At 36.8% G+C, this 13440-nt stretch overlaps 1 protein-coding gene across 1 annotated transcript in view; it reads right to left on the reverse strand.

The window, feature by feature from the left end:
- Positions 1-5687, reverse strand: part of LOC145785247 (uncharacterized) — a 42183-nt gene extending 36496 nt beyond the window's left edge. Inside the window, exons 1-4 of the mRNA XM_082596930.1 lie at positions 5667-5687; positions 1983-2096; positions 1824-1874; positions 890-973 (exon numbers count right to left, since the gene is read on the reverse strand). Of these exons, the coding sequence (XP_082453056.1) occupies positions 890-973; positions 1824-1874; positions 1983-2096; positions 5667-5687 (270 nt within the window). The remainder of the gene's footprint in view (positions 1-889; positions 974-1823; positions 1875-1982; positions 2097-5666) is intronic.
- Positions 5688-13440: the final 7753 nt, after the last annotated feature.

Raw genomic sequence — 13440 nt, forward strand, 5'->3', positions numbered from 1 at the left:
TTGATGGGCCTTACCCGAGACACACAGACCATCGCAGTTTGGTTAAGAAAGTAAAATGATGTCGTTGATTACAATCTGTGGTCTGTTCCACAGGGTCACGCTCGTAGAAAGATGATTATATCACTATTAGGTGACTGTCGGCGTCAGGACGCAGTAGCTATGCCTGATTGTCATAGAGCTGACAAAGATACCAAGGGGTACATTTTGGCTCAGTTTTTATATCACTTTGGAGGCCCAAAAGGTTTTCAAGGTGGCAGGATACTAAGAAAATATTGCATAGTCTTTTGAATTCCATTGTATTCTTTAAGGATGGTTTGTGTGGCGGCCACGACCTTCTCCTTGGTAGGCTACTGGGCCTAAATTATTCATACAACCGCCTTGTCTTATTGTAGTTAGTTTTTATTTTGCTTTCCATTTATGGTCGTTCCAATCAATAATTTTTAAACTATATTGAAGCTATTGTCTCTCTGCTATTGATAGAGAGACAAAATAAGGACTTATGAATTTTAACATAAACTTATCAGTTTTAACATAGACCCGTTAGGCTACGTTTTGCTATCGGCATGATATCAAACTCCAAGCAATTCAAACATAGTTGTTACAATTAGCTCACAAACCCATGCAAATGAAAAACGATCATTCACATATGAAATTAATTGGATTGGACAAGATATTTCAAATCACGGGGAAACTATAAACGAAAATAATTCGAACGTCTTTTGAAAAGCAGTATATGCCAAAAACACCATGCTGTTCAAGTCAATTATTTTGCTGCTAATTTTTGTAGCCATTAAGCAATACTGTAGTAGCCTGATATAAAATTCATTTCATCTCGAATTCACTCGTTACACTCAGCTATGAAAACGAAAACAGATAAATTTTCAAACACCAGTGTATGTCTGTTTTGTTTTTCCAACTTGAAAATGTGTTGTGTGGAATTTTCCAGTTGATCTCTCAGAAAAGTGACTTGCAGCTGCAAAGCAAACAAACAATAGCTACAGCAGTTGATAAGGTGAAACGTGAAATCATTTAATTTCTGAACTGCCTGGAAAACGTTCGATTTGTTCAATTCAATGAAAACAAAAAGTATCGTTGTTACAGAAAAACGTCAATTACTTTTTCTTTTTAATGATTCATTTGGCTCACAAGAAAGTGAAAACGTTTTTGTATAGCTTATTCAAGTAATAATATTAATCGGCCAAAATTCACAAACACACAAGATCTACAGAAATATTGTGAGGTGGACCACTTTATTCTTCTTTGGGGTAACGGGAATGGTTTTGAATTAAACTATTCGTAAAAATTCGTTTCAAACAAAATAACCATAGTTCAGCGCATCAAGCCCATTAACTTGTTAGCTTATTTACTACTGCAGGGCGGTTGAATTTGGTGTCAAGCAATACAGCCAGGCCCGGATTTAGGGGGGGGGCAGAGGGGGCAGTTGCCCCGGGCCCCCCGACTTTTGAAGGGCCCCCCTATGTGGAAAAAATGTGATTTTGTGTTATTTTTTTCCTTTTGGCTTTTAAAGTTTCTTCAAAATGCTGTGCAGTACTGGACTGATGCTACTGTAGACGTAGAGATGGTTTTTTGCACGGGGGCCCCCCGATCTAAAAGTGCCCCGGGCCCCCCATCAGCTAAATCCGGCCCTGAATACAGCGAGTGTTTTGTCAATAGGTTTCTCTCATAGCCGTTTAATTTTAACTTAATGAAGCCTTTGAAAGTACAGTGCAATAACAAAGATTGTTGGTTTGCTGACTATTTACAACAACAACAACAATTTCACCAGCATAGGCTATGAAGCATCATAAATACGGTGTTCTTACATTTGCATCTCTGTTCCTTTCCAGCGTCGTGTTCAATTTCGCAAGCTCTACCTGCAACATAAAAGTATTAAGAAAAACTAGACAAGTAGGTTAATTGTTCAAAGTAACCCTAAAATATTCTCCTTGTAGGTTTTAAAGTGTTCAGAGCTTCGACCATACCTCATATTGCCTGAGCATGCTTTGCATTTTTTTTATCTTGGATTCAGGATTATCATACACATTTTGAGCTTTTGGTAGAACAGCACTTTCTGATTGATGAAGTGTCACAGAAATCTTTAAGAAATAAATGACTGAAAATACAAAAACGTAGATTGGATGTTTGGCCACATTAATAGCAAGCGAAGGTTGCTGGTACAGGTCATGCCACACGAAAGCTTCAAATCTGGTCAAAGGCTGATCTGCTATACACTTGATAGCAGTCAAAGTCGCTAGTAGCCTACCAGCTGCTACTCTTAGCGCGTAATAGCCTAGTTTAAAAATGTAGTCTGTGTACTATTTGTGTTATTTTGGACACTTTTGTGCTGCTGTTAACGTGCAAATATTGAACTAGAATTTACATGTAGCCTATGCTAACAATCCAAACTAGTAATTTCCCAAACTGCAAATACTGTCATTTTTGTATTGATTCAACGTCTGCAAATGTTGAATCAATGAAAAAATTACAGATTTAAGTCCTTTACTGGTACCAGCCAATCTTAGCAATTTTTGATTAGATAGAGCAATCCTTCTGATGTCAGCACAGGGCTGACCACTTGGGCCTATAGTATAGCTTAACATAGAACAGCGAGTGGTGCGATACTGATGAGCTCAACCAGGCGCGAATCTAAGAGTTTTTTTCGGGGGGGGCCAGAAAATTTGAAAATCAATTAAAAAGAAAGAAAAAGCTAAACAGATATGAACAATGATACTACGACATATACGATATGCTAGAAAATAGACATTAAAACAACCATTTTCATCAATTGTGATGCCAAGGGACTAATATCAGCTGTTTAGAAGCATATCAAACCATTTGATGCGGAAACATACAACTTTTCACAAAATTTCGGGGGGGCCCGGGCCCCCTGGGCCCCCCCATAAATCCGCGCCTGAGCTCAACCCAGCGAGCGCAACAAGTGTCTATCGTTGTCAATCTTGCTGCAGTCGACTGCTGAGAAACTAGCAATTCTTGCTACTAGCAAGCGTAACATATCAGTCTCCAGTTAAGTTTGAAGCTTGCATGTTGGCATGTGAATAAATAAGTCGCTTCAGGTCTACTACAAATTATTATATGTATATCGTAACATACCATTTTGTTTTTAATCTTAACTTGTCCGGGATGTTAAAGATAGTACTAGCAACAATAAACGGTGTATCGTACCAGAACGTAAATGAACAAAAAACGGTGGCAAAAGCTTGAATAAGTCTTTGGAAGTAAAGTAAGGTCGGCTACGTGTTTGTAACTAGCATGTTCACAAAACCCGATAACGAACACAAACAATAAAAAAATAAAAAAACAAAGAAAAATGTACAGTATATAAGTGTGTGCTATTTGACCCATAGCTGGGGCACTGTCGGGTGCTATTGCTACGGGCCAGAGCAGACCGCGGAGGAATGGAAAACTAAGGGTAATTCCATATTCTCCATAAAGCCAGAGTTTCCACACCGGAGCCTTTCCCACCGTTTTTTTTTCAAAAAATCAGTTCAGTTTAGTTTCAGTTTGTTTTTATTTCTGACCATCCCAACAAAAACAATATATGCCAAACAACGCAGAGGTCTACAAAAAGGTAGAAGCGAAAAAACGAAGACGTTATAACGTGCATGATACCAAAGCGGGACAATTTGTATAAAATATGAGAACAGTTACTACCAAATCTGAAATTCTTTCATCAAGTATTTCTATATGCTGTGTTTAAAGGGTTAACAAGAAGCCGTTACCATTTCTAACATGATATGTTGCAAAATTAATAGATTTTAAGGCAGCCATTCAGTAGCTTCGATCGATCATCAGTCCCAGATCATATTTCGACTGCTTCCATGTCGGTGATAAACAAGAACAATCTCTTTACAAGCCTTAAACGGTTTGACAGCTTTGCAAATTTGTCATGACATGCTAATCGGTATGTTGGTTTCGATGACGCTTTTTCTCAACTGGTATCAAATTTAACACAAATTAATTTAATCGTTTGATCCCAAGCCAAAGTGAAGCAACTTGGAAGACTGAAATATTGCAAGTTTTCAATTGCCAAAGGTTAGATCTTTTGATCAATAAGCCTATTTTTAGTCTATGTTTAAAATGGCGTTGGTTGGCCGTTGAGCCGGTAGTCAATTAATCTTTTACGTTTTGTATCGTATCAAGTAACATCCTGTACGACTGACCATTTAGCAACACATAAAAAACGCATGAAGCTGGCCTTGCTATCATGTAGCCTAATCTCAGTTTAGCCGGACAGTTCCACATTTTGACTGTGCCTCTACGTTCCACCTAGTCCACGTGTTGTCAATTGTCACACAACCGAAGCATTGATACCAGCCCTGAATACATCTTCAATGCTCATTGTTCTTTGATTGAGGATTGCTTCATTTTGGGATTGAAGATCATGTTTTGACTACATCAGATGAAAGAACTTCAATCTTTTTATTCTCGTTTTTCCCTTTCCGAATATTTAAAGATAAACTGACACCCATCACTCATCAGCTATTTTAAAATCATAATTTGCATATTTGTCATGCACTTTTTCACCTCTGATTTTGGTAATATTTCCTACTTATAATTGATAAAATGTACCCACATTAACTTATCTCTTGTTGAGAGTCTTTGAATTACTGTAGATCAGTGCTCTTCAACTTTTTTGTTATGATGCACCCCAGTAGCGTAGCCAGGAATTTTGAAAGGGGGGGGTTTGACAACCCAGCGGCGGGGGGTCTGGGGGGCCTCCCCCAGAAAATTTTGAAAAATTACTTTGAATTTGGTGCATTCTGAGAGCATTTTCAACAAAAATGTGGGTATGAATATTCCTGTAAAATGGTGCTGTCCGATGGCATAGCAAAAGGATAAGATCATGTTTTTTTTGGCATTTTTCGGAAATAAAGCTAAGTCTCTGTCTTTTCTTGTTGCTAATTCCTGGCTGAGATGTTTGAGATAAACATCTGGCAACATTTCTTCTCAACGCATCTTCTTCTTGACATTTAAGGTTATCTAGTTGGAAATCCCGTCCATTTGAATATCTGAGTTTAATGGTTCATTTTTGCCAACAAAACGTCGTGAAAAGCTTTTTTTTAGTGTAATCAGTTTATGATGCCCCCTTGTGTACCATTTCGTACTGGTACACCCCGTGGATACTTTGGCACATCGATTGAAGAGCACTGCTGTAGATCACTGTAAACAAATTTGGGATTGATATTTCTTTTCACAATTAGTATCTTAATACTTTATAGGCCTGCATTTATGTTTTGATGATTCACGATGTTGAAAAACAAAGGCTTGATTTCGTGCATGGAGCCTACGCAAATTAAGTCATCAACAAAATGTCCGACACCTGTTGTTTGCGATTGACCTATTGATTTGACATTTATAAACAATTCATCGAGCTCTATTAAAAAATTGTCCCTTGGTGAATTAGTTAGACGTGTAGCTTATTGTAGTTATGAATGATTTTACTAAGTTTTCTCTTATGAATGGAGCAAGTTCTTAATTTTTTGGTGAATTGTTATAATCAATGTTAAATCAAAAACGTTTAACCGCTCACACGTCATTTGCATGCAGCTTTATTATTAGGCCATGCACTTTTCACCTTTCAGGGGTTTTGCGATTAGGCCCATGTCCTGTTTCTTCAATTTCCTACATTTGGTCGTCTTCCTTACCTCGTGTATGTAAGGATGCATAGTGACTAAATGATTGCAGCATTGACAGCTGATTAGCGACTTGCTGCAATGATGCACGCGATCCATAATAACTTATCTGTAGCAGGCTAATGTGCCTTGGACGATATGACCACTCTCAGCAAGTGACAAACATTGACTTACTGGGGCCACGTACAATATGATACTACCAGTTTTATGAAATTTCCGCGCGTTTAAACTTCTAAAAAAGATCTTGGGTATTGTCACAATCAATGTGCGAGGTCTTGCGACGGGCTGCTTGTATCTCGATCGAGCGTATTGTTTTGATTGTAAAATTCTAATGCTATAAGTTATCATCGGTCATTATCCTGAGGTAACCTCTGATTACGAAATCTGTATTATGAAACGTGTATTCTAGGTCATTCAATTGCTACGTGCAGATCCAGAGTCTTCTTTAAACTTGCTTGTTTACGCCGCTCAGTGCAACGTGACCGAACGATGAGTTCGTGTGATGCAACATTACGTAACCTTCTCGATGTTACTAGACCGAAACAACTTTCTATAAATAGTGGTGTAGTTTGCGTAATGATTATTATTGAGTTGATTATGTGATTATGGGAGTTGTATTATGACGAGTTGATTATGAGAGTTGTGTTATGAGTTGTGGATTGGTAGTTGGTGCAGAAATTATTATTGATTGAGAGTTGAAGAAATCGAATACAAGTAGATGAGAATTGGTGCTGATATAAATTGTGTTCGAAATTAGAGTTATTTGAGAAGCCGTTCGTTAAAGTCCTTCAAGAAGTTAGATTATCATTTCACTAGTGGAACCATTCGACATTTAATTGACTGCTTTTCGGTTATAACCCATTAAACTACGTCATTGAATCTTTCCAAGTCTTTTTCCTGGTAAGAGATAGAAAGAAATCGTGACAGGTATGCAGTTTTCAGAATTACTTTCATATAAATTAGTCTTAATGCTTAGGTTTTGGTAATATTTTTAAAACCAATGCATTTTCGCCCACTTACAAGTTTGCGTGATCCCTCAAGGCGTGCTTGAAACTTAGTTCAGGAAAGCACGGTTCTTGGTCGCACTATCTTTTAATCAAAAAAGAAAAAATAAAGAACAAGCCATAATAGCCTACCTCATTGCAAATATACTGTACTTCCATCACCATTTCTTCTTTTAGTGCCCTAAATCCGAATATGACTACAATAAAGTCAACTTATAGCTTTACCGCCAAAAACATCTTTATAAAAGTGAAGATTCGTCTTGACCGTTTGTAAAAATCTACAAAAAAACGCCGTTTCGACAAGGATCTCAGTAAAATTATGTCATGAAAATAATTCGTACAAACAAAAATATCTTAGGCTAGGGGTAGGGAAGACCGGGGAGAAATGTTACAAGGGAGGGTTGTTACAATCTTCATAAAAACCAAAATAAACTGAGTTAAACCGCTTGATTTAAGTCAAAATGTTCATTGTGTCATATCACACAATCTGAGAAAAAACAAGAAGGTGTGCTCTTTATAAAAAAATGTGAGGTTGAAAAAATTGTTTTGAAGTGTTATTAGGCCATTTGAAAAAGTTAAGACCTTCTTTAAAAGTGTGTTCTTCAGCTTCACAACGAGCTATTTTAAACTTTATAGTTGTTTTCAGCATAGTTAGTGATGCTAGATTTTGTATCAAACAACTTTTCAAATGAAACTACTGTTGACTAACTGTTAGAGATGCAACTATTACCAACACCTCTCTGGGGTGAATTGTTACTGTGTGTAACAAATCACCCCAATCATACTTCATCAAGTGAACTGCAAAACCGTTTACTTTTTCAGTGTTGTTTAGTTAATCTCCACACATTCGTTACAAAAAATGCCTAGAAGTTATAAAAGGAACAATCAAGGTACCAAGTAAAAAGCTTGAGGAGGCACAAGCTGGATCTAAAACAAAAGCAGTTAGCAAAAGAAAGGCTAAGAGGAGCATTTTGAAGTCAAAACGTATCTCTGCAAACCAAGAATGGTTTTGCATAGTAGGCTATGCAGTGACAAGTATTCAAATTTTCTTTCAAGATAAGTTTTGGTACAATGTGGCACCTGTAAAGGATGGGCATATGAAGCCTGCACAGTGCACAGCTGCTGAGACCAAATACACCTTGTGACAACTGCAAGGATTAACAGTAATGTATAATCACTAGTTTGTTGTGCTGTGCTAGTGAGTTCTGTATTTACTGGTTGTTCTTTCCAGTATTACATCACAAACTTAGCTGCAGTATAGATAAAAAGTTATACTGGTTTTGGTAAAAATTGTAACAACTCTCCCCAGTCTCCAGCTTTACCGCCAAAAACATCTTCATAAAAGTGAAGATTTGTCTTGACCGTTTGTAAAAATCCACGAAAATGACATGAAAATAATTCGTACAAACAAAAATATCTTAGGCTAGGGGTATTCTATATTTTGTTTGTCAAAAAGAAAAAAACAAAAACAAAAACCGATTCAATAACTAAAAAAGTTGATTTCTTATTGCTCTGTGGTGTTGCCAATAGAGAGTATAATTATTAAAAGATGAAAATATCAGCAATTATTTGGTAGAGAAATGTGCCGCAGAGAGCTAAAAGATCTCTCAACCTTGGGAATTTTTGGAAGTAAAAACTCGGTTTTTTCAACCAATTTCTACTTTTTTTCTAGTGCTCAGAAAACAAGAAATAATCAGAACAAAGGCTATAAGACATCCACCTACGCTAATAGAGAAGCGCAAATCACCGTTTAAGCACAAAATAGGCCTATACTGTAGATGTAGCCCATTGCACAAAGTACAATTTCAAATGCATTTTCCAGGCAGCATAGCTGAAAACAATAATGTACTGTATTAACTTTTTAGCTGGCAAGTGTTCCATAAAAACGAAATCTGTAACCTACCTGCAAACGTCACCAAAAGAGCTGCAATTATTCCAAGGCAAACTTCGTGGAGTATCATTCGACATTTTAGACTTTGCAAACCTAAAACATAAAAACTTTCAGCAACAATGCTTTCAGTTCTATGAGCACGTAGCCATTGCTCCCAACCATTAAGCAAATAGTCTCCCAAGATTATGGGACTGCTTCCTAGCAACTTCTACATGGAGTCGGAATATATACACTTGATCCCGACTCTTTAATAGAGTACTTCAAGAACAAAATTCTACTTTGAAATCAAAATTCTTCAGACTTTGCAATCCGACGATATGACCTACAATTTCATAGACTCATGACTTCGCACAAGGCTAATGCAGTCGGACAGAAATATTTAAATTCGACGTAACCACTCTGGTTTCAAACGTATCAAAATCTTTTTGACTGCTATTCCACAGCCATATTACTGTACAGTAAATAGCAATTTCGATAAAGACAAGTTTGAGTCGTAGGTAAATTTTTTTAATTCTATTAAAATTCTAACTGACTGTAGTGCATTGAAAACAATTTCAATTTTTTTTTTATAGGCTATGCTGTAAAGTTTGCGTTACGCAGAAACGTTTTGTATGATACAAGATACATTGTGACTACAGCCTGTGGGTGCGAAAATGGCTACATCGAAACAAAGCTGTAGATTTTGAAAACCGTATCATGTATAATATAAGGTGAGTGACAGAGAAATTTATATATCGTTTAAAAATATATGCATATTTCATCACCAGAAACTTGAAGCACCAGAAGCGTCCAGCAGTAATATTGCAAGAAAAATCTCAAGTAGTAATCTGTAGCCTATAGGCTGCATTACATTGAGATCAGAGTTGCAATAATGCAGCCAACGCTTCATTTGAAAGTATAGGCTTATTGATAATAACTAGGGCAACCAATTTTTTGACCTAAAAACTTGAAATTTTGACTTTATAATTTACAAATTTTGATCAATAACTTTCTGCGTTTGCAACCTAAATGCGAAATACAAAGCATACTAGAAATCAAACCGTTAAGTAAGGATATCTTCTTTTTCTAATGAAATAAAAGAAAAATGTGGAAGACTCAACGACACCACAGCTAACAAACAGGTAATGAAAGTCACTCGAAAAACTGAAAAAGTTAAATATTGAGTGTTTTTAAATATCTCTAAATTACTGAGAGGGTTCTGCAGGAGGCTATTATACTTCAACATCAAGAAATGTTTCACATTATCGCCTTTGAAGTTCCCGTCTCTCGCCAAATTTTTCCTAAAACGGAGAAGGTTCCCTCTACTGATACAGAAGTTGCCTGGGAGTTCCTCAACAGGCTATATATATGTGGTGAAATACAGTGATGTACGCGCATACAAAAAATATTGACGCCGTCAGCGCAAACGCAAAAGTTCGAAAACCATACGCCGTATGCGTCAACGTAACTTGTAAAAAAAGTTGGCGGCGTCAGCGTCAGCGCATACACTAGCGTAAACTCATTTTGCTTGCTAGGTGCCAAACATTCACAAGGTATAAACCACTCGAAACAAACAAGTTTTATTTTGAATTTCCACAAAGAAACACAAGCATCTGAAAGTGTTCATCTGACATTTTGGCTGCGTTTTGGTTTCAATATGTCTTTGCCCATTGAAAACATTCTTTCAACATATTCAAAATTTGGAAAGTTTGATAAAAAAAAATGCAAACAAGAAACAACAACTTAGACATTAAAAAGCATGCGTTGATGCTATGCGCTAAAAAACCGCAAAAACTTTACGGCGTAGCCTCCAGCGACAACTATCCAAAAAAATGTAGCCTCAAGCGTTAGCGCAAACGAAAAGTCTTGCGGCGTAGAATTTGCGGCGTATACTTACATCTCTGGCGAAATATCATCTCGTCCCATTTTTACAATGCACTTGATGTCATTTCATGAGATTCTTGCTTGAATGTATTTTCCAATTCGGCAGCCATCAACACCAAAGTCAAGGGACGTCATTTTCTGGTAAGTTTCTTGAACGGTATTACGGCTGTCTTCCATCTTCTGAATTATATCAAACAGTGCACTGTACTGCTCCTCTATTTCTACAAGGTGAGTAGCTAAATTGGAGCTTTTACAGAATCTTGAGCACGCCGCAGCAAGACACCACCCTCATGGAAGCCTTCCACAATATTTCTTACTTCTGGTAGACTTCTTGAATAATAGAAAGCAACTTTCAACCAAGTGCCCCATCTAGTTACAATTGGTTGTGGAGGTTAGAAAATGAAAGTAAAACTAGCTCTTCTTGACCTGTTTTTAATGGTCACTATTTTTACCCTGGCAACTAACTCATTAACAACAGGGTAGTTGCCAGTTGGCTACTATTTAATTGTCAGTAGTGGGCGAAACAAGATTATTACCTCAGAAATTGCAACAAATGGATTATTACATCAAAATAGCAACAAAAATTGCAACAAAAAATCAGTATTCGTGTAGTTTTAATAAAATATCAATAGAGAGAAGAAAAACTACGTTAAAAGAAAATTTTGACCTAACCATGAAATTTGACTTTTTTTTGAAACCTCTCTTCGCGTCAGCCTGAAATTTACTTTATGGACGTTTTATAAACTTTGAACAAGGCAGAAAAATATTGACTTTATTGACTTTTGGTTGCCCTAATAATAACCAGTATCAGTAAGCTATATTACCACAGTAGGTTAGATCTATTTTCCAACTTATCGTACCTGTTTTGTTTGCACTGTTTTGGGAGGTGGATGCGAATTTGTGCATTTTCTTTGATTGTAATACACCGACCACAAACACTTATTGTTCTTCCACTAAGTAAAAAATTTATTTCCCTTTGTCTTGGTGTGTTGTTCTACGACTTTTCACAGTCAATGAGATGTATAGAGAGTTTACTGAATAACCTATTTTGTATACTCTGGTATGCACTACTTGCTCACAGATCACAAGCAAACCAGATTTAATTGTAACTTACATAAGTTTTGGGGTGAGCTGAAACTAAAGGTTTAATAAACGATTTTCTGTAATTATTTTGCTTGCATTCTGACTTTTAAAAATAGGCTAAATTTAATTCCATTTCGCTGATAAACCATGTTTAATAATTTGTCTACGTTTCAACATTACATTGCCCCAAACAGTGCCGGTCTTTGGGGTGTGCAAACCGTGCGATCGCACAGGGCTCGCAAATTAAGGGGCCCTCAATTTACTCAGAAAATGCAGTAATTTTTGTCATTTCTAATGAAAAAATTGAACAAAAGAATTAGCAACAAGAAAACATAAATTTTCAGCATAGAGACTCAACGGGTGCAACCTATTTCGTACCCTGAAACGATCAAGAGAAAAAAACGACAGAGCCGAAGTCGTTGATCGGAGTTGCCGCAAACATTTCAAAATTTCTTTCGATCTTTTCAGGGGACGAAATAGGTTGAAATTTGATTTTGTTGACAGCGCCTTTTTGTTGACAGCACCTTTTTACAGTAATATTCATACCCAAATTTTTGTTGAACATGCTCTCAGGATGCCTCAAATTCAAAGTAATTGTTCAAAATTTTCTGTCGCCTTCGGCGAACACATTATATCAGGCATCGCCCGCCGACCGTCAAACCACCTCTCTCCCTTTTCAAAATACCTAGCTACGCTATTGAATTGGATCATTGTCATTGGGGCCTGCAAAGCATATTCCGCACAGGGCCCGAAATACCCTAAGACCGGCACTGCCCCAAGTCAAAGTTTTACTTTACACCTAGGACCTAAACTGTTGCCGAAAAATTCACCAAGTGCAAAACAGCTTCACTCTGTCTTTACTAGGCTAGCTACTTTATCAACTTATGTTAATTTTATTAAGAATTTTCGCTCGTTTTAAAAGGTGGTGGGACAAAGCAGGGGGTTAGGCTGCTAATCTGGTTGTTGATAAACACCGCTCACCTCTACCCATGGCATAATAACTTGTGTGGGCATAGTTGCTGAAGGAATGGCGAGCGAGAGAAAGGAACTGACCGCTTTATTCTCGTTACCGATTAACCTTAACCGTTAACCTTATCTTCACATTTCCCGAAGCTCAGTAACTGACTATGAGGCCACCACATTTAAAAACATTTGTTGTGTATTTAGCTAAAAAAAATTGAAAGTTTTAAATCAACGTTCTTAAGCAGGATGATTGTCAATAAAAACACAAAAACCTTTGTTCATGCAATAACTACAGGAAGTAATTTATACCCCACCGAAGTAGAATTTGAATAGCTGCTTATAACAACGTAGCCTATTCTTTTTTTTCAGTAAAAATCAAAAACTGTTCAAGTAGTCTACAGCAGCCTTATTTAGCCTTACTCAGAATTTGTCATTTTGACTTCAAATTTTTTTTGACATAAAAACACAATAAATAGCCAATAAATTTTCAATATAGCCTATAGGCCTAGTCCACGTTTCAATTGCGACCTTTTTTATTAAAAAAAAAGTTAGCTAGGTTACTTTTTGATTATAGCACAACTTAGGCCAATCTTGTAGCACATGTATTATCGTTTTGCGGCACACTACTACTGTATGTTACTGCACGCAAGTTGCGGTTCACCGGTGAAATTTATTCTGGTTTATTGGTAACCTGGGCCTACCTGGTGTAGGATAGTAATTAATTGCAATATTTGCAAGAAGCCGAACTCTTGACGAATGTTTTAGTCAGTCAGTTGAAAATTATAAAAATTTGGTGTTGTAGCCTAGCAACTTCGCTTACCAGCTACAATATCAGTACGGTATTTTCTCAATATTTGAACAAATCTAGAAACTAGGATTTACCTTATTTTGATTAGGCTACTGTTTATAGGCCATGTTGACTAAAAACGAATATCAATTTAGGCTACTGGTTTAACTCTCACAGTAAGTTATTGGTTTGGTT

This window comes from Aplidium turbinatum, chromosome 16 (genome assembly GCF_918807975.1).
Source record: "Aplidium turbinatum chromosome 16, kaAplTurb1.1, whole genome shotgun sequence".
NCBI lineage: Eukaryota > Metazoa > Chordata > Ascidiacea > Aplousobranchia > Polyclinidae > Aplidium > Aplidium turbinatum.